This window comes from Acinonyx jubatus, chromosome E2 (assembly GCF_027475565.1).
Source record: "Acinonyx jubatus isolate Ajub_Pintada_27869175 chromosome E2, VMU_Ajub_asm_v1.0, whole genome shotgun sequence".
Taxonomy (NCBI): Eukaryota; Metazoa; Chordata; class Mammalia; order Carnivora; family Felidae; genus Acinonyx; species Acinonyx jubatus.
In genome coordinates, this window is record NC_069396.1 from 48,570,940 (window position 1) to 48,595,351 (window position 24,412).

At 54.6% G+C, this 24,412-nt stretch overlaps 3 protein-coding genes across 7 annotated transcripts; 2 read left to right on the forward strand and 1 right to left on the reverse strand.

Moving 5' to 3' along the window:
* Positions 1-862: 862 nt before the first annotated feature.
* Positions 863-5,083, forward strand: PINLYP (phospholipase A2 inhibitor and LY6/PLAUR domain containing). The gene is made up of 5 exons (XM_027037708.2): positions 863-1,201; positions 2,187-2,303; positions 4,140-4,292; positions 4,514-4,657; positions 4,839-5,083. The coding sequence occupies exons 1-5, from the start codon at positions 1,132-1,134 to the stop codon at positions 4,991-4,993; spliced, it is 639 nt and encodes a 212-aa protein (XP_026893509.2). The 5' UTR covers positions 863-1,131; the 3' UTR covers positions 4,994-5,083.
* Positions 5,084-10,161: 5,078 nt separating this feature from the next.
* IRGQ (immunity related GTPase Q) lies at positions 10,162-24,054 on the reverse strand. 3 transcript variants are annotated; one of them, XM_027037712.2, is made up of 3 exons: positions 23,507-24,054; positions 14,123-14,654; positions 10,162-12,893 (listed from the first exon to the last, which is right to left on the reverse strand). In XM_027037712.2, the coding sequence occupies exons 2-3, from the start codon at positions 14,650-14,652 to the stop codon at positions 11,534-11,536; spliced, it is 1,890 nt and encodes a 629-aa protein (XP_026893513.1). In that variant the 5' UTR covers positions 14,653-14,654; positions 23,507-24,054; the 3' UTR covers positions 10,162-11,533. The 3 variants fall into 3 exon arrangements, with proteins under 3 accessions (XP_026893513.1, XP_026893511.1, XP_026893510.1); XM_027037710.2 differs by lacking the exon at positions 23,507-24,054 and adding an exon at positions 15,105-15,240; XM_027037709.2 differs by lacking the exon at positions 23,507-24,054 and adding an exon at positions 14,956-15,093.
* Positions 15,158-18,334, forward strand: ZNF576 (zinc finger protein 576). Of its 3 annotated transcripts, none has more exons than XM_015070765.3 (3): positions 15,158-15,299; positions 16,088-16,188; positions 17,611-18,334. In XM_015070765.3, the coding sequence occupies exons 2-3, from the start codon at positions 16,104-16,106 to the stop codon at positions 18,036-18,038; spliced, it is 513 nt and encodes a 170-aa protein (XP_014926251.1). In that variant the 5' UTR covers positions 15,158-15,299; positions 16,088-16,103; the 3' UTR covers positions 18,039-18,334. The 3 variants fall into 3 exon arrangements, with proteins under 3 accessions (XP_014926251.1, XP_014926252.1, XP_014926250.1); XM_015070766.3 differs by lacking the exon at positions 15,158-15,299 and adding an exon at positions 15,394-15,617; XM_015070764.3 differs by lacking the exon at positions 15,158-15,299 and adding an exon at positions 15,396-15,863.
* Positions 24,055-24,412: the final 358 nt, after the last annotated feature.

The following is a 24,412-nucleotide window of genomic DNA, read 5'->3' on the forward strand; positions in this document are numbered from 1 at the left end:
TCCCCGGCCTCACCACTCTCTAGCCCCTCCTCCCGGTGACGTTCACTCCTTGCTTTCTGGGCGCCTGGCAACAGGAGCGGCCTCCGGGATTGGCCCCTAGAAGAAATTCGCCATTCTCATTGGACAATGCAGTCACCGCCCAAACCGAAGCCTTAGAAATCGAGAGGGCGCAAACCTGAGTCGATTTTCTTAGGGAGTCTGGAGCCTACCTCAGCGGGATCCTCTCCACCAGTTCCTGCGGTTACGCTCTTCCCTGCTACCCTCACACCATGCGCGCACACACACACACACACACGCGAACAAAATCTCCGATCTCTCCAGGGTTATGCCCGAGGCCAAGAGAGAGTGCGTCAAGGACCTACATAAGACACAAAGCACGCATTCAAACCAGATCCACACACGGAGCCTAGAGTGCTTCCACCCATGCCTCAGTTTTCCAATATGTGACCTGTGGGCATCTGTCTCCTACCACACCCGCCCCTGACCGTTGACAGGCATCCCTCTGTTTGGTCCCTGTGAGACCTAGGGGTGCAGCCCCAGGCAGGATCAGAGCTGGGGACAGCCCAAACACAAGACAGGGAATATGAGCCAAGCACACGAAGAAGGAAGAGAAACAGGGCGCCCAGGCCCCCGCAGAACGAGCCGGGACATGCTGGGCGCTCCCAGGTAGGGCCTCACCCACGCTGGGTAACTCCTTGGAAAGAGAGAGAAGAGAGGGGATCTCAGTCCTCCTAGCAGCCACTCTACACCTACAGGAAATCAAGTGACCCAACTCTGACCTTGGGCTTCAGGCCAGAAAAAAAAAAAAAAAAAAAAAAAAAGGCGGGGGGTGGGGGGGGTGGGGAGAAGGGCCATGAGAATGTGAGAAAACAGGAAAGTGACCTTCTGGGTCCTGATGGAAGAGGGGGCTAGAAGCCCAGACTCCTGGGGTCCCTGTGGAGCAGGGGGCTGCGCATGAAATGCCCATGTCCCTTTTGAATTCTGGTTCCATATCCCCAACCCAGAGCCACAAAGGCCCGCCCTGAGATCTTACCTCAGCTATTTCTCACCCCAGGGTGAAGGTGGATACAGACCCGCCCCTCCTCAGTTCCCTATAAGGGCTGGGGACCCAGGACTGCAGGTTCACTCATCATGAGGGCTTCCATGAAACCGGGGACCTTCTTGCTGGCCTTCACTCTGCTCTGCACCCTCCTAGGTCTGGGTAAGTGAGAAGGGGTGTGGACCATGAGGACCATGAGAGAGAGCACTCACCACAGTCCTTGAGGAGGGAAGTGGAGGTGTCCTGGGAATGCAGATTCATGGTGAAGGCAGAGGCTAAAGGAAGAGAAAGCCTGGGGCCCCAAAGGAGAAGCTCATGTGGTTGGCTCCCTGGGGGAGCTTGAGGGGGCTCCGAATCCTCTATCCCCTCCCCCCCCCCAGGCAGGGTCTCAAAATAAGACATATGAATCTAGGAAATTGGATGAGAGCATGATTAGGAATGGAAATCTAAAAAAAAAAACAAAAAACAAAAAACCATGGGAAGAAGGCATGGAGGACAGATTTCCTTTGTCCCTGGACTCTACAGAATTCAGACCTCCAGCCCCTCCTCCCTTAGATTCAGGAGTTCTAACAAGCCCCACCTTTCCCAGGACCCAGGTAGGTGTCTGGGCCCCGAGTTTTGTCTTCTTTTAGGACCAAGGAGTCCATGCCCTCAGCCCTCCTGGTCCTGACTCTCCCTTCGTGATCTGGGATGAAGACCCCAGCCTCGGGTTCCCCTGCCTGAGCTCCTGCCACCTCCAAGACCTACATCTGGTCTTGCATCCAAGAAACAGCTGGACCTGAAGCTTCCCAAAGCCCATGGAAACCTTCGCCAGGATCCCTCCCTGTCCCCGAGCTTTCTCAGGAGTCCCTAGCATCCCAAGTCCCCAGCCTTCTAATTAGGTAAACAGGCTCCCTGGTGGAGTCGCTTCCCGCCCGTGGAAGCAGCTTTGCTGGCATCACCACCGCGTCCCAGCCAGAGCAGTGGACATTTCCCTGGACAGCGGTCAGTGCCCCACCCATGAGCAATTAAAGAGACACCTGTCCCTCCTCCCTCAGGACTCCAAACCCGGTCCCCTGTGCCTCCATCTCCCTCTGGACTCTGAAGTCAAACCCGTGCTCCGCTGACCACACCCCTCATGACTACAGCCTGGCTCTCTACACCGCAGGGTGCCCACTGAGCTGTGAAGTGTGCAGGGGCTCCGGGCCCACGTGCAGCGGAAAAATGAAGACTTGCGAGGCCGGCAAGGACGCATGCGTGGTCGTCGTGGGGGAGTCCTGCACAAGTATGACAGCCTGGCGTCCCACCCTGGGGAAGGGGTTGTGCCTCAAGGGTAGAAGATAGCGCCACATCAGGGAGGGACTGTCACGGTCACGGTTCTGGTGGTGGGAGGTCAGGGAAGAGGGAAAGACTGTCTTGAGGTGGTGGGTGGAAAAAAGCGAAGTCAATGGGATGATGGGAACCATTGTTGTCAGGGATTTCTGAAAATGGGACTCTCCAAAATATTAGATGGTGGGTGGGGGGCAGATATACTTTCTTAGGCAGGAGGTGGTGAGGAAAGGAAAGGACACAGGGGAACAGAACTGGTGAGGGGCAAGTATCTAATAGGCAGGAGGTAGAATGGAAGGGGAGGAGGAATCGAAGAGAAGAGGCTGGGGTGGGTCTGGAAGAATGTGATCAGGTTGACCGCTTTGGGTGAGAGGGAGGAACCATCCCAAATACCAGGGGATGGTTGGGGTGGTGCGGGCTGGAAGGGACCATTCCTTTTCTTTCTTTCTTTCTTTCTTTCTTTCTTTCTTTCTTTCTTTCTTTCTTTCTTTCTTTCCTTCTTCTTCTTTTTTTTAATGTCTATCTACCTTTGAGAGAGAAAGAGACAGAGCACGAGCGGGGGAGGGACAGAGAGAGAGGGAGACACAGAATCCGAAGCAGGCTCCAGGCTCTGAGCTGTGAGCACAGAGCCCGACAGGGGCTCGAACTCACCAACCGTGAGATCATGACCTGAGCCGAAGTGGGAAGCTTAACCGACTGAGCCACCCAGGCACCCGGGAAAGGGACCATTCCTGACAGGAGGAGGTGATATGACACCAAGGTAGAGGAAGAGACATAAAAGGGACCGTGCCAGGTAGGAGAGGAACGGTAACCCTGAAGTATGGAGCAAATCATCAGGAAGAAAGGTAGAGGTAGAGAGCCAGAGGCAGATGGGTGACATGGGAGAAGGCATGACTTTAATGGAAGCGACCGTCCCAGACCTGAGGAAGGTTGGGGAGAAGGGGAGCGATGGAGTGTTGATTCAAAGCTGAGGAGAGAGGATGGGGCTGGGGCAGGAGATGAAGGCCGCCAGGAGGGTAGGAAGAAGCCACCCGGACCGGTGGGGGTGTGTGTGTACGGAGGGTGAGACAGAGAGTGGTGGCGTTGGCGGGTGGGCCAAAGGACCCGAAGGGCTTGAAGAGACCACCCCAGGCATACATGAGGGAGATCAGACCCTGAGGTTGGAGGGAGAGGAAGGTGGGAAAAGCCCTTCGGGGGTGAAGAGGAAAATCCTTGGATTGGAATGGAAGAGGCCACCACACGGTGGGGAGGGGGAAGGCCAGGAAGACTGGAAGAGACCACTGCAGGCAAGGCTGGGGGTAGCCTGGGAGGGAGGCAAGAGACCACTTTAGAGGATATGGGTGTTGCAGGGTAGGGGTTGGGGCGGCCTCCCCGGGTTTGTTGGAAGGGATTTGGAAGGTGGGAGGGAGGGCGAAGGTGAAGAGGACTGGAAGAGACAGTTTCACACAAGCATGGGGGTAGCCAAAGACGCTTTGGGGCAGGGACCCTTGGAGGATGGCAGAGCCGCGGGGCTGGGCGGAAGGGCCCAAGTCAGGCTTGGCAGTGGGGAGCTGAAAGAGACCATCCAGGCTGGGGGCTAGGATAATGGGGCGGCGGGGGGCGGGGGGGGGCGTCACCTAATAAACGACTCCAGACCGGATCCGGGTAGCTAAAGGGGCATGGCTTTGGGGCGCCGGAAGAGACCACTCTAGGCAGTGGCGGGGGTTGGGAGAGACCCCGAGGCCGGGGTCCACGCCAGAGTGGGGTCAGGGGGCGCTGCCGGAGCCCTCTCTTCCTGTCCCGCGTCCTTCAGAGGGCCGCCACGCGGTGAACACCTACAAGGCCTGCATGAAGTACAGCGACTGCTACTCGGGATTCGTGTCCACCACGATGGGCCCCAAGGACTACATGGTGTCCAACACGCGTTGCTGCCAGAGCGACGGCTGCAACCAGGGCTCGGTGCCCCGTAAGTGCCAGCCCCGCATCGGGAGTCGCTTCCAGCTCGCCCCAAGAGCCCGCGGTGTGTGCTCTGCCCCGCATCGGGACAACTTGCTTGCTGCGACCCGATTTCCTTACGGCCAAATGCAGTGTCCGTCATCCATTGGCAACCCGTGTTCCCCAGGGGTGTTGTGAGGTGAGGGAAGGGTTGAATCGTCCCCCTGCTTCTCACGCGCCACTCATCCCCAGCTCCCCAGAACAATCGTACGGAGAACGGCCTCCAGTGCCCGGCCTGCATCGCGCCCTTTCAGGAGACATGCCCCGGGACCCAGGCAGCCCGCTGCGTTGGCCAGGAAACCCACTGCGTCTACTTCGCTGGCAACGTGCAGGCCGGTGAGGGGAACCCGGATCTCTAGAGGGGGCAGGGGCCCCAGAACTGGAGGCCCATGCTTCCAGGCTCTAGGGGAGATGGTGGCTCCAGGTTACTGGGTGAGGACAGGGGTGGGGGAGGGAGGACGGGGTCATGAGGAAGGAGGAGTTAGGGGCCGACTCCATTCTGAAACCCCCTTCCCAGGTCTCATCACCCCCAAATTTGCCACTCGGGGCTGTGCTACGGAGAGTGCCTGCTTCGCCAAGGCGGGGGCGCAGGTGCCTTCAGCCTCTTATCTGTACTTCCTCCGCCGAGCAGACTGCCTTCCAGCCCGCCAGGCCCCTAGCAGGGCGGAGTAAAGCGCTGAGGATCATGTGGCTTGAAGTCTCCCTTTGTCCTCAGTCTACACCTGCCCATGTGCCTATAAATTAAACAGGTTAACAAAGCAAGCCCGAGTTCTTGTGATGTGTTGCATCTCAGGAAGCGAGGGTGCAGAAAGCAAGGGTCTTAACCCTTGCGAACCCTCTCTTTGCAAGGAAGGGAGAGAAGATCCCACCATTTATTACAGGATTCCTCCCCGCTGGGCCCCTGTGCAGTGTTCTCCGTGCTGTACCTCATTTCATAACCCCAACGACTGTGTGAACTTGATATTACTATCCCCATTTACAGATGAACAAACTGAGGCACGGGTTGTGTGGCCATTTGTTTTGGGGCAAACCTCTAGGGAGGGTCAGACCCCAGAGTCCATGATCACCTCTCCTGATTAACCCTCTCCCTCTTTTTGCCTGTTTTCACATCTGCAAAATGTGGGTATTAATAGTAATAACCTCATTGGGTTGTTGCATCAAATGAAAGAAAAGCAAAAAAGGCACTTAGTGCAGTGCCTGGCACCTTTATGACAATGTCGGTTCTGGAAACAATACATCTGTAAATAATAATCATCGGAACAGCTGCTTCTTAATGAGTGCCCATTATCTGGAAGGTGCTAAGCATTGTCATCAATCAGTATGCTGCAGTAACACGCAAGTCCCTAATTTCAGTGGTTTAAAGCAACCAAGTTGTATTAGTCGACTAATGCTGGAGTAACGCTGCGTAACAAACCATCCCCAAACCGAGCCATAAACAACAAGCATGCTTTTTGCTGAGGGTTTGTGGGTGGCTGGGGTAGCTCTGCTTCTGGCCTTGTATTAGCTGGTTTGGCTCCAGTTGGGGAGGATTCAAATTCTGGGATCAGTGGCTCCCTGGCTAATGCTCTAACAGCAGGCACAGGAGCACAGTAACCAAGTGCATTAAAAGCCCCTGCTGAAGTCAGGTGTGCTAACATTCCACTGATTGAAGGCAATCCTGTGGTCAAAGCCAACATCAACCAGGCAAGGAGGTGTACTACCCTTCCGGTGGGAGGGAGAAGAGTAGGATTTGTCGAACAAGTCCCACTCACAAATACTCGCTTCCCTCCGAGCTCCCATGTCTAGCACTGTCCACGGGGTGTTCTGCTCATGGTAATCATAGAGCAGCCTCCAGCTCGAGCGTTGCTGATTTCTGTGCACCGGAAAAGTCTCACACGGGTGATTAAATGCCGTGACCCAGAAATGGCTTGACACAACTCATGGGATGGAGCTAATCACATGGCCCCCAAGCCCCACGGGGGGCTAGGAAGTCGCTCCCCAGTGTGGACATATTTTGTAAAAGGCACAAAGCTGTCACGGCCCCCTAGCAGGTGTTTCTCATTTTCTCTTCATAAAGACTCCCTGTGATATAGGGACTGTTACTCTCGGCCCTGTTTTCAGAAAAATCTGAGGCTCAGACGCGGGATGTTACACGCAACTACAAAGTGGCAGAGCTTAAGATCTGATCATCGGGTCGTGTTGAGGGGTAGAAAGGACCACAGCACAGAGGGAAAAGGCCCGCATCGGTGATCTTTGGCTGTATCTTTATACATTGAACCACTCCAAAACTTTGTTGCTTTGAACAATCAATCGTCTTTTATTTAGCTCATGATTCCGCAATTTGGTCTGGGATCAGCTGGGTGGTTCTTCTGCTGGGTGCGGCTCCTGTCGGCTTGGCAGCTCGGTTTCAGAGGGTTGGCTGGCTGGCAGTGGGGGTGTCAAGGCTGACTGGGTCACCTGGCCTCTACTCACCCAGCAGGTTAGCCTGGACTTGGTGTCCCAGTGGCGGAAGGGATTCTAAGGGCGGTGAGAGAGGAACCCCTGTATGTGAGCCCTTTCTACGCCTCTACTTTATCGCGTTTGCTGTTGTTCCTGTGGTCAGGCAAATCACACGGCCAGGTTTCGAGTCAAGAGAATGGACTCTGCAAGGACACAGCTACAAAGAAGCTGAACAAATTGGAGGCATTAATGGGCCAAACTGCTTCCAGAGCTAGGATGCTTTACCGTCACAAGCTCCTAAGGTCTAAATGTCGTTTTCCCACCTCCATGCTCCTCTCCCCCACTCCCAGGGTGGCAAAACTCAGGCACAGGAGGTCTTTGGGTTCCAGCTCAAGGGGTTCTTTCCCATACAGACCTTCACCATCCCTCCTCTCCCAGGGCCCAGGAGTCCCCACCCTTGGTCCCTTTCTCCGTCAGACCCAGCACTATCTCCAGCCCCTTCCTCAGACCCAGGCGAAATCCCAAGCATCTTCCTACCCCTTCAAACCCTCAAAGGAGAGACAACACAGTGGGATTTCTACTCGTCTTTATTCACTCCTGCAAGAAAGCACCACAGGCCAACCACACCCTTGATTAGCCCTCCACGGTTCCCCACCCCAATGGATACAAGTGTCTTCATCATAACCCAGAAATATCTGAAACTCAGCTAAGGTGATGAGATTGTCTCTTCAAGTTTTTTGTTTTGTGCCTATTCTGCTGCTGGCAGTGGCAACGCCAAGACTCAGCATACATTTCCTTGAATTCTTGCCTTCGAGGGTCTTCCAGCCAGAAGTAGGATGTAGACACGCCCCACGGGGATCCAGCAATCAGTTCTCAAGGGAGTCTTGGTCTTTTCTGCTTGGATGCTACCCGGGACACATGCCTCACTGGCCACCTTACGCCTCCCACCCAAAGTCATAATTTAAAAGACAACCACCCTCCAGATTAGTCACGACGCCCAACCCGTGGCGATACACGATGATACAGACACAATCAGCACTCCCCGACAGAGACAAAGGCAAACGGAATTGGGTCTTGCTTCCTCAGATAGGATCTCTGGCACGATCCCCATTGGCATGGGGGCAGAGGGAGTTTGGAGTAGCGAGGCACAGGGCAGAGGTGTCAGACAGGTGAGAGTGGCAGAAAGAGGGCACTCTGTGAGCAAAGACATTCTGGGTGTGAGACAGGCGCCTAGACTAGAGTCCGCTCAGCCTGGGGCTGGAGGCATGGACCAGGGTCACATTTGAGCTCCCAGTGGGCCAGGCTTCTCCAGAGGGCTGCACATCTGTACACACACTATTCTTAGTTACCCCATGAGGTAGATGCCACTTGCTCAGGGACTTGCCCAAGGTCACCCCAATGTCAGCAGGGCTGTCTGACCCTGGAGCTATGCTAATAGGATTTCCTGGGATAATGCAAGTGTTCCAGGTCATGTGGCTACTGAACACTGGAAACGGGGTTCGTGGCACTGAGAAAGGGAGTTTTAGATTTCATTTACTTTTCATTAAAAATTGATACATGTCTCCGTTGCTGGAAGACCGTTCAATATCAGTGGGACAACTTGGGGATGTGGATCCATTTCTCCAACAACACATTTTAGGAAAGCTAAACAGAACTATTTCTGTTGAAAGTTTCTGAACGAGATGGTGCTGGAAGTGTAAAATACCAGATTTCAAAGGCAGCATAAAAGGATGTAAAATGTGTCTTTCTTTTCTATATGGACTACATGTTGAAATCATATTTTGGATATACTGGGTTAAGTAAAACATATTCTCAGTAGTTTGACCCTGTCTCCTTTTACCTTTCCTTTTTTTTTTTTTTTTTTTAATTTTTTAACATTTATTTTTGAGAGAGAGAGAGAGAGACCCAGAATCCGAAGCAGGCTCCAGGCTCTGAGCTGTCAGCACAGAGCCCCATGTGGGGCTTGAACTCACAAACTGTGAGATCATGACCTGAGCTGAAGTCAGATACTTAACTGACTAAGCCACTCAGGCATCCCTCCTTTTACCTTTCTAATGTGGCTGCCAGACAATTTCAAATGATTGATGTGGCTCACACTGTTTCTATTGGACAGCACTGCTTTCCTCTCCTGCGTCCCCACGGCTGGCACATGAGACTGAGAGACAGTGTGGTATTGGAGATTACAGACCGGAAGCCATTCAGTATCTCATCTCGGCCAGGCCATCTCAACTTTTTTTTTTTTTAATGTTTCTTTTTGAGACAGACAGCGTGAGCAGGAGAGGGGCAGAGAGAGAGAATCCCACACGGTCTCCCGCTATCAGTGCAGAGCCTGATGTGGGGGCTGAACTCACGAACCATGAGATCATGACCTGAGCCGAAATCAAGAGTCGGACGCTCAACTGACTGAGCCAGCCAGGCGCCCCACGGCCATCTCAACGTTGATGGGATAAACTGTGTCACTGGGAGGGGTTCAAGCTGGACATGGGGATACCATCTCCCAAGTGTCTACCCCTCGGAGTGGTCACCCTTGTCTCCCGCTGTCAAAGGAGATAAGATCTTGGAAGTATTTATGGTTCTCGTCAGGCCCTTTCATTTCACAGATGGGAAAACAAAGCACCGGTCCAAGTCACCCAGAGCGACAGTGGCAAAGCCGGGCCTGCATTCCAGGTCCCCTGATCTCAGACAGGAGCTTTCTCTCCCATCAGATGCTTCCTTCTCTTTCTCCCCACCCGGTGCATTGTCCCTGTCCTGTGGCAAGAGGCTGACAATCTACACCCAGGTCTGCCATGGATTAATGAATTAAAATAAATATTTACAAGCACCTGCTGTGTGTCAAGCACTCTTCTAGGTGCTGGGGTTACAGAAGAGAACAGGACAGGCAAGAGGGTAATAGCCATTAAATAGGTAAATAAATAAATAAATAAATAAATAAGGTAATTTTGTTACAGTAATAATTGCTACAAGGGAAATATCAACTGGCCGAGATGAGTAATGGGGGAGTGTGGGCTACTTCAGTTACAGTGGTCAGGGAAGGCCTCTCTGAGGGGACATCTGAGCTGAGACTCGCCAGACAAAAAGAAACCAGTCATGGGAAGATCTGGGGGCAGAGCATTCTAGGCAGAAAGAACCACAAATGCAAGGGTCCTGGGGTAGGACCCAATGTGGCCCACCCAGGCACTGCAAGGAAGATCACGCTGGTTGGGAGATGGGGGAGGGGCAGGGAGTTCGAATAGGCAGGGGCCAGACCACATAGGACCTTCCTGTGTGCTGTTGGGCCTAGAGTCTGCTCTCCCTGGGCTCTGTTCTCCCCCATTCTCATAAAAGAGATTCTATTGAAAGGACTCTCAGGTCCCCCCCTTCTGTTTTTTGACACTGAAGAATTGTGACCTGTGGCATCTTTTCTACCCATGGTTGGCAGTCTAGAACATAGCCAGGCACTGTGGTTTCTGCCTTTGCTTCACTCACGGCGCACTCCCGCGGTCTGGAACACGACCTAGCTGTTCTGTGGGCCTCTTGCTCTCTGCGGCACTCTGTGTACTCCAGAAGGCAGAACCTCGTGGGGACACCTGAGGTAGCCAACACAGAAGTGTCTGGGTTAGTGCAGCACTATGGCTGCTTTAGCCCAAAAAGGCAGGAGTACAAAATACCAAGGCCAGAAAGAGTTAGGTTTAGTGACAGAAGAAATCAAGATCAAAAAGAGATAGAAACCGCTAGAGGAGAGAGGGACAAAGTTAGAGACTCCCCAAAGACCCCCTGAATCACTCCACACCTATAAAATGGGGGCAGTCATATCCCTTTCCCAGTCAAACTCACACAGAGAAAGGCAATTGCTGGGATCCAAATCCCTAAGGGATTTGTGGGAGAGACCTCTGAGGTCTCTGCCCTTCCACACCCAGGAGGCCTCATTCCCGGTCTCTGGCTACCCGCAGGCCCCACCATGCCCGGACCTCCTGCCTCCCCCTCTTCATTTTTGTGGGACCATCCTCCCCACAACAGCTGGGAAAGGAATCTGGGTCGCCAGGCCCCTAGAACAACAAATATTAGATATCTATCCCCCAAGAGCTGTTCTCCAGCTCTTTCGCACAACCCCCCCCCCTCCCCCGCCCCGGCCCTGTTCCCCTCTGTAGATGGAGACCTCCCACCACCAAGGAATTAGAAACCAAGGTCTACCGCCCTCTTGGGAGCCAGGAGTGTGAGACCCCCAATGAAGATTCCACACCACTGCCTCTTGAGGAGCTGGGAGGCTGGATGCAGACCCATTTCCTCCAGGAAGCCTAGAGGATCCAAAGATTCCAGCTCCCGGGGGTACCCGGACCCCGTCCTCCATACTGGAATCTCTATTGGGGTAGAGACCAGGCTTTCACCTCTTCTCTCCCCTGGGGGCTAGATGACCAACAGACCCGGTTTCCTTTCCCTTGAAGACCACGATATAACCCCTTCTAGGAGGCCGACCCCTCAGTTTCCTTCAGGCCACAGTCTGGTGTCATGCCCTGTGGTCTCCAGGGAAACCAAGGGCTCTGTCCCCCAGACTCTATTCCCCTTCAGGACCCAGGAATTCGGGTGACTACAAGCCACACATCCCTATCAGTAGTCAGAGCCCCCATCCCCTTCAAGCATCCGGGACTCTGAGCGGTGGCCCCCAGCTCCCTTACCCCAGTGGCCGAGACATCCCAGGCCAGAGCCTGTACCCCTAACCCCCCTCCCTCTAACCGGGACTTGGGAGTCCTCAGCTCCTGGCGGGGCCAAGCAGCTGGGACGCTGGGAGCCCGGAAGCCCCGGCCCTCATCCCACCCCTCACTGCGCGGGCACATGGGGTGCCAGCACCGCCTCGGCATCGGCCTGCATCTCGTTGAGGGCCTGCAGCAGGACGCCGTGCGCCGCGCGGTAACCCAGGCCGCCGGTGGCCGCTGCCCCGCCCGCGGGCCACAGGAAGGAGAGCGCGCCCAGCGCCGCGCCCCCGGCGGTGCCCTCGCCGGCCCACGCGCCCAGCCTCGCCTCCACTTCGGCGCGCGTCACCGGGCCCGGGAAGCGCGTCCGCTCCGCCAGCTCCCCAGGGGCCAGGCCTAGCGCGCGCTCGCGTCGAGCCAGCGCCGCGGGTTCGAGCCCCAGCGCCCGCCGCCACTCCGCCAGCTGACCCCGCAGAAGCGCCACGTCGCACGCCCAGCCTAGCCCCGGTATGGGTGCCGCCGCCGCCGCCAGGCTAGCCAGCAGGGCCGGACGCCACGCCCCGGCCCGCAGCGCCGCGGCCTTCATCCGGGCCCCGTGGGGAGACGCGGGCGGCAGCGCCAGCAGCAGCGCCCCCGCCTGGGCGGGCGGCAGCGCGCGCCGCAGCCACTCGCAGAGCCCGGGGAGTCCGCCGGGCCGCAGGGGGAACACAGGTGGCGGTGCCTCCTCCAGCACCTCCCACGTCTCATCCTCGGGGCTCAGTGCGGCCGCACGCTCTGAGTCCCCACTGCCCGATTTCTTCGCGCCGCCGCCAACACGTGGCAAACTCTCGCTGCCTGCTTTCTCTGAACCTTCCCCGCTGCCTGCTTTCTCTGAACCTTCCCCGCTACCCTTCTGCAATCCAGCGCCACGTTTCTCCCTTCCCTCACCGCGTGCATTCTTCAACTCCCCTCCGCCAGCGTTCTCTAAGCTCTCGCTGCCGGGCTTCTCTGCCTTTCCCTCTTCCTCGGGATACTCTGGATCCTCGCCCTCGCCGTCTGTTCGCACGCAGACCAGCGGTGCATCTGGCAGCACCAAGGGCCGAACCTGAGCCCAGTCCTTCTCAGTGGGCGCTCCCGGGGTGACGAGGATGAGGGCGTCGTAGTGGGTGGGATGGGGGGCGGCAGCAATGCCCGCGGAGCCCAGAGGCACACTCCAGAGCACCACATTGGGACGCTCCGGGGCCGGGTAGGGTGTGGGCCCCGCGGGCATGAAAACAGGCTCCGCATCTGGATCGCCGGGATCCAACCCGAGGAGCGTGTTCAGCACAAGGCTCACATTAGCCGTGCCGGCCACGGCCAGGTCCAGCCGCGCGCTGCCCAGCCGCTCCAGGCCAGCGCGAACCCACGACAGTGCCGCCTCCAGGCCACCGGTCTCAAAGGCCTCCCGCACAGCCTCCAGCTCTGCTGCACCCAGGACCTCGAAGCCATCCTGAGCCGGTGGCAGGAGCCTGAGGGGACAGGAAGACAGAGGATAAAGGGCAGAAGAGGATCTAAACGCAAGAGAGCTGAGTTCTGGGGACTGGAGTAGGCTACGATGACGAGGGGTGGAGTTTTCCCCAAATAATCTCTGAAAGAAGAGGGAGCAGGAAAGGGAGGGGCCAGACTGATGGTACAGCACAAAGAAACCAGGGCTTAAAGCAGGGATGGGGCGGGTTGGTTGAGATCAGGTTTCCAAAAGAGGCTAAAAAGGGGAACCTGCTAAAGCATCCCCTGGATTCAGTCTTGAGGCTGGGGGCGGGGCAAGGGGGCCTTTTCCAAGGGATCTGCAGGATTAAGAAAGGCCAAGCAAAAGTTACAGAAGGTCGAGCTCGGGCCAAGACAGACTTGCAACTGTATTGTGGACTAAAGGAAAGCGGAGCACTTGTCGACAGGAGCAAGGTCACCAGGGCACTCTTTGCTGACACTAGGTGTAAGGAGGGGAATAAGAGCCAATGACGGGGAAAGCCTCACCTACTAATGCTCATCAAGGAGATGTGGCTAAGGTAAAAAAAAAAAAAAAAAAAAAGCATCGAGCCTCAGTTTGACTATGAAATAGGTGGTGGCCAGGGGTTGGGGGGAAAAAATCAGGAGGTAGGCAGCAAGTGGGCACAGAAACAAGATGGGGTTATTGAAAGGAAGTGGGAGAGCTAACCCAGAAATAACAAGGCTCACTGAAGGTGTGGACTGGTATAGCTTGACGACCAAGCTGATGGTGTGGAGGATGAGGAATGCTGGAAAGAGTGAACCCTTGGGTAAAATTTTCGCGGGGATCGCAAGCTTGTGTGCTGAATGAGCCCTCCTTCAAACTTTTGCCCGGGGCGGGGGTGGGGGGGGGCGTTGCTATTTGGGTGTTAGTTCCTCTCCGAAAATTCTCACTGGGGCAGGGCTTGTGACCTCAGAACGCTCACAGGAGGCTGAACCTGGAGAACAGGTCTGAACCTCTAGCTGACCCTTGGATGGGGCGGGGCCTAGAAGACAGGAAAGGGTCCAGCACTCAGCACTGGCTTGGGGTAGAGCCTCGGTGACCGCAAAATCTGCAATGAGGGGCGGGACCTGGACGAGAGAACTGGCCCTCCCGCAGCTATCCGATCAAGGCCTGCCCCAAACTCGCTGGGGGTGGGATCTCGCGGATCTCAAAGAACGTCTTCTGGGCCTAAAAGGACCCGGTCTCCAACCCACCGGGAAACTCCTCGCTTACCTCTGCAACACCTCCGCCTGGCTCTGCAGCGCCACCCGCAGGCGCTCCAATTCCTTACAGTCATCTCGGCTGCCGCAGTCCGCCGGCAGCACGAAGAGAGCCGCGGTCCCCAGCCCCGCGCTGTTCAGCAGGGCCGCTGTCTGATCCCGGGCCTGGTCTTCATTTTGTGAATCCCCAGGACGGAGGTTCCGCACAGCCAACAGCGGGGTCCCACGGGCCAGGGCGGCCCGCGCCGCCTCTCCCAGCGCTGGGGCCAAGGGCTCCCCATTCCCCTCGGGGTCGGGCAGGACCAGTACCAGCACATTGGCCTCCGCCGCCCAGGGCCCCGGCGCTGCGGGTGGGCAGCTCAGCTCGCCCAGGAAGAGGCCGGGGCCCGCCGCTCGCAGGCTGGGGATCCCTGAGTACGGCCGTCCCTCGGGGATCTCTATCGTCTCCACATTTCTGTCGCACAGCGCTGCAATCAGAGCGGACTTTCCAGAGCCCGGAGGCCCCAGGAACAAGGCGGTCACGTCGCCCCGCGGCGGTGGCATAACTGGAAAGCAAAAGGGTGGGGCGGACACGGGTCAGGGAGTACCCAGCTTTTTCCTTTCCCAGTCATCCCACTCTGGTGTCAGACTTCAGTCCTTCACCCTGTCCCCTTCCATTCTTGGGTGTCACTCCCAGGGAGAAATCCGGCGCCCAGGCCCTATCTATTCCCCAGGGATCCGGGCGTCTTGTCCGCCCTTTTTCTGGATACATTTTATCTTTCTGTTTCAAAGATCCGGCCTCCAGCCCCTCCTCCCTCAGACACAAAGATGTTTTTATACCCCGCTCCTCCCTTCCAAATCACTAACCGGGCAAAAAGCCGGCACTCCCGAGAGCACAGCTGGCGGCGGCTGATCAGCCGCTGAGAAGCCCCGCCCCTAGGGTCCGGCGGACGGAGGCCGAAGAGGTGAGAGCGCCCGGATTTGGGAACGTCCAGACACGTTCCAGGGGCTCTTACCTGACGTCAGTCCTTTAAGGAGGGGGTGTGTCTTGGAAGCGCGACCTCGGGGATACGGCCCTTCGCGGCGCCTGCGCAAAGCAACAGACGTACGCCTGCTCCTCAGCTCCTGCAGCCCGCGGGGCTAGGAACAATGAGGGAACCAGAGCGCCTGCGCTCCATGAGCACCTAGCCACACGTGCGCCAGAAGCTGAGGTCTGTACGGCAAGGGTGTCATGTCACGTCATCATAACGCACTCCAGTGCAGAGAAGGACCCCTCCCGTTACTCTGAGGACCCGGTTGGCGCGACTGCATCACTGCCGGATGGCATCCGGCATCTCGGCTTGGAGAGGCTCCTCAGGCGAAAGGGCATGGAAGCCACTGGGACCTTGAGCCTCGGTGGGCCCTACCCCGCTTCCCTCCGGGTGGCGGCGCTGTGACGAGCGACGGACCGGCGCAACGAAAGGCAGCCCTCTGCTGCCTGGAGAAAAGCAGAGGCCTGGGCTACCCGCCTCGGGAGGAGGGACCCGAGGGCAGTGCTCGGGGGCAGCGGGACGCCGCGGTTGAAGGCGCGCGTGGGCGGCGGGGGCTCAGGGTGGAAGGAGAGTTACAGGATGTCAGAGAAAGATGCCTCCGGGGAAGAGGCGAGCTAAAGCCTGGATGCCACTACCCGCCTCAAGACACGTGGGAGACGGGGGCGAGGCTGGTGTCAAAGATCCAGGGTTCCGTGCCCTGAGTTCAGGGAATTAGTTTTGATGTAGGTCATAGGTCGCACACAGGTGAGAAGGCTCTAAGGGGTGTCACAAACCTAGGGAGTCGAATCTTTTGGGAGGGTTGAAACTTCTCTAGGGCAGAGCTCCATTAGGTTACAGTTCAAGAAGATGGTGTCTTACGGGGGCAAGAGAGCCCGTCAAAGGTCATAGGATTAGCGGCCCTTTAACGCTGTAGACAGATGAGCTACTTCACTTGATTTACTGTTGTCATGCGTGCTACTCTTGACCAGAGGGATCCCAGCCACTATGGAGGACCCGCATCCTGAAGAGACCATGGAGCAGCAGGATTCGTCCAAGGAGAGGAGTCCCCGCAGTCCAGGAGGCGACGTGTGTGAGTGCTGCTGGCCAGAGGAGGGTGGGGTGCAGGGGCTGAGGCTCCTAAAAGGATTTGCGTAGTATCTCAATGTCCAAGGCGTTACAAGGACTTGCCTGCTGGGGAGGGGCTGTAACAAATGGTTTCTGAGCTGCCCTGCCGGGAACCGCCACACTCCACCCTTACTCTTATTCTGCTCAGATGTACCCACTCTGATCTGTCCATGTTAGCTTCAAGGGGCCACAGTTCAGAGGGACAGAGTAGCATCCAGAGGGGCTTGGGGTGGGAGATGTGACTGGGAAAGGGCAGAGACTGAGAGGAAGCCCAAGGTTCCGGTCCCAACTGGCCCCCAGACTTTCAGTGTGACTTGGGCCTGGGTTTCCCAGTCTGTCACAAGAGGCTGCGGCTACTCCGGTGACTCGGCTGTTGTTATGGGGATTAGCGGCAGAGAAAGGGAAGGTTTGATGTTAACCAGTTCGACAGAATGGTGGCAACAGTTTCTGCTGAATGCTTATTACATGCCAGGCGTGTTCTATGAGTTAAACCGTCATTATCTCAAGTCCTCCGGACAGACCCTTTGAACTTGGTTAAGTATTACTTTCGGGTGAGAGAATTGAGGCAAAGAGATTATCTGTAACAATGAGCCGCCACCCTGTCAAGGCCCTCCAGCCAAAGACCACCAGGAACACGCCTACAGTTGAACAAGTTGGTTTATTGCTAATAGCAGCTAAGGAAGCACACGCACCCTGGGGCACTGTGAAGGCTTCTCAGTAAGAGTTAGGACTTACCCTAGGATTGGGGCTTTGTGGTAGGTGATTTGGGGAAAGCTTCAAGGAAGGGTTTTGCTGTGGGTTGGATGTTGCCAGTAAGCAGAGGCAAAAGACAGGTTGGCAATCTTAAATCTTCTCTGGGAGGGAGGTATGAAGGCCCCGGCTGCTCTTCCCTTTCTCAGCACCAGTAACTGCAAACCACTGTGTAGCACTGTTCTAAGCACTTTATATAAAGTAATTCATTTACTCCTCCCGACCACCCAGTGAGGTAGATTCTGATAGGGTCATTACCCCATTTTCCAGATGAGGAAACTATTGTATTTGTCTAGGAAGAGGTAGATCCGGGATTCGATTCCAGGCAGTTTCGCTCCAGGGGCTGTGCTCATGGCTCTGTTGGAAGGGCAGACCCCCGGGGTTCCAGTTCTGACTCCATGGGTTCATTTCATACCTAGCCTCATGACTGTAGGCAGGTTGCCTCACCTTTTTGAGCCTCAGTCTGCTCATCCATAAAACAGGCCCAGTAATAGTTTGTCTGGACCACTGTCCAGCCCTGGCATAGAGCCTGGCACGTGGTAAGCACTGAATGTGAATTGTTGGCATGACTCTGGGGCTTGGGAGAGGTCCTGGTGACTCTTGCTGGCTTCCCCCGACCTCTCCCCACGTCCCTCAGGCCACCTGGGGGCCCCGCAGTGCACCCGCTGCCTCATCACCTTCGCCGATTCCAAGTTCCAGGAGCGTCACATGAAGCGGGAGCACCCAGCGGACTTCGTGGCCCAGAAGCTGCAGGGGGCTCTCTTCATCTGCTTCACCTGTGCCCGCTCCTTCCCCTCCTCCAAGGCCCTGATCGCCCATCAGCGTGGCCACGGTCCAGCCACCAGGCCCTCCGTGCCAGTTGCACCCGCCGCTGCCCCGCCTACCTTCCCCTGTCCTGACTGTGGCAAGACCTTTGGGCAGGCTGCTTCTCTGAGGCGGCACCGCCAGGCGCATGAGACCCGCACCCCTCCTGGCCCCTTCGCCTGCACTGAGTGTGGTCAGGACTTTGCCCAGGAGGCTGGGCTGCATCAACACTACATCCGGCATGCCCGGGGGGAGCTCTGAGTGAAGGTTAAGCCCTCCCTAGGGCAGCGGGGGTTCTGTGGCTGCTGGAACCCACCTCTGGTATAGGATGGGGGCCTTGGAAGGATTTGCTTCCCTCCCGGGACAGGCAAAGGACTTCTGATAAATAGGACCCAGAAGATTCTCATCTAGAGCTTCAGTCTTTGGAGGACACAAAGGCCTTCAGGGATACAGTGAAATTAGACAATAGTGAAATCTTTTGTTTAAAAAAAAAAAGCAAGCAAAAGGGAAAATTGTTGTATCTCCCTCATTCCCAATTAAATAGTTTGAAATCACAACTAGCTACAGATTGTGTAATCACCTTTAATTCTTCCCAGATGGATGCCATGGGCCATAGGAACAAGTTCCCCCAGATTTGTGCCTGAATAGGGGAGGGGAAGGCGAGGTGTTGTGGGACTGTAATGTCACTGGAAGGATCCCAGATGTGCAGCAACGTGGGCCTTTGGGGATGGGGCAGCCAAGTTGGGAGCTGTATTCTGAGTCATGTAGGGGTTACAATCAAGTTCTTATCTCCTCCCACTCCACCCCCCATCAGTCTTTCCCACTCACAGAGGGGCCATGGTATTGGGTGGATTCGGGTGCACACACACACACACACACACACACCCCGATAATTTATTGCCCACTTAAGTAATTTTATGTACCATTCTGGTCTTAGAGTATTTTTTTCTGGGTGTAGGTGAGATGACATGAATAAAATAACAAATAGTATCTAAAAACAGAAAAGGTCTGTATTGAAATATCTAAACAAGGAACTCTGGCCTTTGAGCAGATATTCCCAGAAAATATAAGGGCACAGGGAGGGGAGAGCTCAGGTCAGAGTTGGCCTGGCCCTGCAGGGAATCTGGTTTGGAATCAAACAGAGATACCTTCTGTTTCCTGTTGTATTTGGCCAACATTGGGAGAGTTCCCATTAAGATCCTATTTTCAGCTCTTGAAAGGCCTAACCCTGTGGAGTGTCCCTCCAGGGCACTGCTGAATGTGGTCAGGACTTTGGGTGACCTGCCCTGCCCTTAGAGTCAATGGCCGGTGCCCTGCATGCAATAATTATAGATCCTATTCGAACTGATGGATGTTTTTAAAACCCACAGCGGGGACACGGTAGAGACTGATAGCTGTCCCCCAATTTTTAGCTACGTACGTGGTAGCTACAAACACAATTTCCCAAAGTCCCTTGCAGCTGGGTGTGGCCCTGTGACCCAGGTTCTTTCCTGGGTAGAGTGCTCAAGCTTCAGAGAGGGACACGCCTTTCCTGTACCTTTCCGCCTGGAGTGTGGACACGGCACCCAACCACCTAGGACCATGGTAGAGCAACAAGACAGCAGAAGCCTGCGTCACTTGTTGACTCCACAGAACGGAGTCCTCATCCTAGCACTAGAAGATCCACTTCCAACGTTTATTTACTTTTGGGACAGAGAGAGACAGAGCATGAACGGGGGAGGGGCAGAGAGAGAGGGAGACACAGAATCGGAAACAGGCTCCAGGCTCTGAGCCATCAGCCCAGAGCCCGACGCGGGGCTCGAACTCACGGACCGCGAGATCGTGACCTGGCTGAAGTCGGACGCCTAACCGACTGTGCCACCCAGGCGCCCCTAGAAGATCCACTTCCATACTACCATGTAAGAGAGAAATAAACCTCTATCTTGTTTAAGTCACCATTATTTTTGGTCTCCGTCACAGGCAGCGTAACTTACAGGCTGTTTGCAGCATAGAACAGCAGATCTGAGTCGTTGCAACAGAGGCCGTATGGCCCACAAAGCCTAAAATAGTAAAGGGCCATCTGGCCCTTTATAATAGAAGCTTGCTGACCTCTTGTCTAAGTGATAAGACATACAATCTACTCTGAGCCTGGAAACTGGGATTCCCACCCTGGGAAATACTACCTCTAGTAGGGGGCTCTGTGTGTGTGTGTGTGTGTGTGTGTGTGTGTGTGTGTGTGTGTGTATTTGTTTGTACAAGATTCGTGCAGGGCTAGCTAGCCTGGATCTCTTTGCTGGGGTGACTTGTGGGGAAACTGGGTTGGAGTCAGTTGGCCATCACTTTTCCCAAAAATGTCGGCTTCACCAAAGCCAAATATTTCCTCTGCACCTGGTGACAGCCCAGAAGTTTCCAAACCAGATGTCCAAACCTAAGGCTCTAATCACACATGCTCCCCTGAGACAGACAGCCGCCCTGCCTGTGTTCTTCCTGTTCTCTCCACTCTCCAGATGTCATAGATTCCCAGGACTTTAAATAGCATCACTGGTGACTTCCAAATCTTTATCTTCAGCTCAAACCCCAGACGCCCCCCCAACCATGAGACAATCACTTGGATGATGACAAATAGGAGTCTCAAAACCTTAAAACAGGCCAGTGTGACTCCTACGGCCCCCGCCTACACCACTACCATCAGATTGGTCAACTGTATACTACTAGATTCCCGAGTCTGACCGGCCCTTCCCGTAGCCGCTCTCCTAACTGCTCCCCCTGCACCTGCCACCACTGCTGCCCCCTCCAGTGGACTACAGACCACCCCCTGTGTAAGTCAATTCATATCACTCCTCATTTAAAATCCTCCAAAGAGATTCCATAAATAACATCCAGAGACACCTTACCCAGGCCCAGAAAATCCAACAATGATGGGGCCCCCACCCGCTAAGCAGTCTCAACTCCCTCTCTGCTCTACTACGCTCCAGCAACACATGCCAGGCTGGCTTCTGCCTTAGGGCCTTTGCACCTGCTGTTCCCTCTGCCTGGATTGCTCTAACCCAGAACTTTACAAGGCTGTTTCTACATCATTCAGGACTCTACACATGCCACCTCCTCAGACAGGTCCTCCTTGACCTGCCTGGCCAAAGTAGCACCATTGAACCTCACCCTGGCTTTATTTCTTCCTAGCACCCTCCAACACCTGGGACTATCCCGCTTGTGCGTGTCATTATCTGTGTCCATACTCTGGAATCCAAACTCCTGAGGGCAGGCGGTGTGTCTTCCTCACTTCCCCAGTACCTAGGACAATGTTCACTGCAGAGGCTCAAGAAAAATGTTCGACTGTGCCCACTAGAGTCTCTCGGCCTGCAGCCCTCCCGATGATGCTCTGTAATGCTGGGCTTTCTGCAACTGTATTTCCCAGATTCCCTCCAGAGCTGGCTTCCTCAAGTTCTGCCCAAGAGAGGTCTGGGCAGAAGGTAGACAGAAAGAGGGGGAAGGGACTCCCCTCACTTTGGGCTGCTGGAACCCCTCTAACAGCAGCGGCTCAGGCTCCAGTGCATTTCTACACCCTCAGCACAAGGTACCGTGCCTCTCTTGTGGTGTAGGTACAGCCGCACATGGCCTGTCCCTCCAGACTCCTGTTGGGTTCTGGTAATGTCCCTTCTCTTTCTGTGCCCGGTCCTAGAGGTGGGAGCTTTGTGCAGACACGAATATCTTGGGGGCCTCAACTGTCCACATTTGTGCTTTCAGCCTTCAACCAGCTGCACACCCAATCCCCTGTGTTCAATCCTCTCTTTGGAATTCCTAGCTTGGTTTCCATAGCTCAACCAGGCCCTGGGGAACTGAATGACCACCCCCCCCCCCCCGCCGACCCTGGCAGCAGACTAGGTCTCTTGATTCCTAGTCCTCTCATATCCTTAGGAATTTTTCCTGATGAACAGATAATTCTCTACATCTATGCTTAGAAAGCCCTGTCTTATGATTCCAACTATATGACAATCTGCAAAAGGCAATACTATGGAGAAAGTAAAAAAAAAAAAAAAAAAAAAAAAAAAATCATTGGTTTCCAAGGATTGTGTCGGGGGATGAACACAAGAGGAATTTTAGGACAGTGAAAACAGTCTATGATATTATAATGATGAACTCAGGTCATTACGCTTTGTCCAAACCCACAGAAGGTGCAACAAACACCAAGAGTGACTCCCAGTGTAAACTATGCACATTGAGTGATTATGCTGTGTCAATATAGGCTCATCAGTTGTAACAAACGGACCACGGTGGTGGGGAATGTGGATGCCAGGGGAAGGTATGCGTGTGTGGGGGCGAGGACGTACACAGGAAATGTCTCTATCTTTCCCTCAATTTTGCTATGAACCTAAAACTGCATTAAAAAAATAAAGTCTGGTTTAAAAAAACAAACAAACAAACAAACAAAGCCCTGTCTCAGGGCAGAAGAGGGCTTAAGCATGCTGCTCCAGGAACTAAAATCCATCCGTGGTGTTTTAACGAGCTGTGAATTTCTGCGTTGACGATTCTGAGATTCATTGATGTTAAGCTGTGATGGTTATGAAAGTCTCAATTCAAAGAGTGGATAAATGTCAGGTTCCCAGATTCTGAGCTTCTAGGATGAAAAGTGTGGGCTTTGACAGATGCTTTGGTATGAGATCCTGTAACAGGCATCAGGATGCAAACGCTCTTTGTGGCCAAGCAGGGTACCATAAGCAGTGAAGCAGGCAAGGTGTGAGGGGTCCAGATGCCACATGCTGAGGAATGGGCACGTGGGAGGGAACGCCCATTAGCAGGAGGTAAGCCTTCCTCAGCTCCAGAAAGCTACTGCTCCTTGGGATTGTGGGCTCAGCGATCGAGATCTCACGATTTTCAAGGGAAGCCAAAAAACCTCCCTTTTGAGGTGAAATCTGCCCAGTTTTAAATGTTGGTAACCCACATGATTAGAAGACCCCAGTAACTCTATGGAGACCAAACACGCTCCTGGCCAGTCAGACGGTGGCTGTGGAGAGCCAGGCTGCCATTTCTGGTATGTGGCTTCATGGTTAAGAAGGTACGCACCGCATCCAGTCATCTGGAATCACAGCTGCGTTCTGCTTATTAGCCGTGTGACCGACCTGTAGCAGCTAAGTCAAGTTCCCTGTGCCCTAGCTGGAGCAGCTGTGAAATGGTCACGATAATAGCCCCTGTGCCTCTAAGGGCTACGACGAGGACTCAGACATGGGACGCAGAGCCCAAACTGGTAGAACAGCCGGCAGGGCCCGGCCCTCTGCCTCTCCCTGACCTTGTCCTTCCCCTAGTCTTCCCCTGCCTTCCTCAGCAACGGGTCTCATGCCCTAAGTGTTCTTCCGCCAACATCCCAAGTAGGGCCCCACTTCAGAGCCTTTGCACTCACTGCTCCTGTGGACAGTGCAGGGGCCCCACTCTTCCCTACTCCCCATCTCTGCCTGAAGTCCCCCTTTCCCTGAAGCCTCCACGACCACCCTCTTTGGAACTGCCGCACACACACACACAAGCCTCCCCACCCACTCTGTTTCTCTTCACAGCACTTACTACCTTCTAACGTTCTATACTTTTTATATATTTTACTTAAATATCTAAGTCTCTGTCTTCTCTATAATAGAACCTCCACAAAGGCAGGGATTCTTGTTCATCATGTTTACTGCTCTACTCTCAGCTCCCAGAATAGTGCCTGCGTCTGGAAGGTATTCAATACGTCATTGTTGAATGAATGAATAAATAACAGCCCCTACCTCATAAGGATCCGATGCGATTGTCCATACAAAGCGCTTACAGGGCCTGGTCCACCGTGAGTGCTGATTTAATGATGGCCATTATGGTCATTCAGGTTCTATTCTTGAAGGTTCTTAGTTGCCAAGCTTCTATGAGTTAACACACGTAAAGCGCCTTAGAACGGGGCTTGGCACACAGTAAATGCTCAATAAATGGCAGCTATCATTATAATTAGGCTTCTATTTTCAAAGGAGCTTTGGTGCCAAACTTCTATGAATTAGCACGTCCCTTCTCAGAGCGAGAGCCAAGGTTTCAACAGAGCTGTAAGGAGCTGGCCCTCTGCTCCCCTCTGCCCACATCCTTCCAGCTCTGCCCTGACAGGTGGCAGGCTCCTGCCTCCTCCCACCCAAGTGCACAGCCCCCTCGCTCTCTCTGGTCTCTGTCACCTCCTCAGGGAGGGCTATACTATTTAAAATGGCAACCGCCTTCCAGAAGTGTTCTCCCTTCTCTGCTTTATTCTTCTCCACGGCATCTACCACCACCCAGCATTCCCTCCAGCTTGATTACTATCTGTCTCTACCAGTGGCCCTGCCCACTGCACTCCCCCACCCCCCACCTCGGCCCCATGTAAGCTCCAGGAGAACAAGGATTTTATGTTACTCACTGCTAAATTCCCAATGCTCGGCATACAGCAGGGACCCAGAAGATACTGCTTAAATGAATTAATGGATCACAATCCCTTCCTCACAGAGTTATTCTAAGGACCTGATGATCTCATGCAAATAAAATGCAGCACTCTGGAAGTGCTGGGGAAATGGCAGCTGTAATTATAATTAAGGTTCTATTTTTGTAAGTTCCTAGATACACAACTTCTATGAGTCAATATATATAAAGCTCTTGGACTGGCACTTGGCACCCGGGAAGCA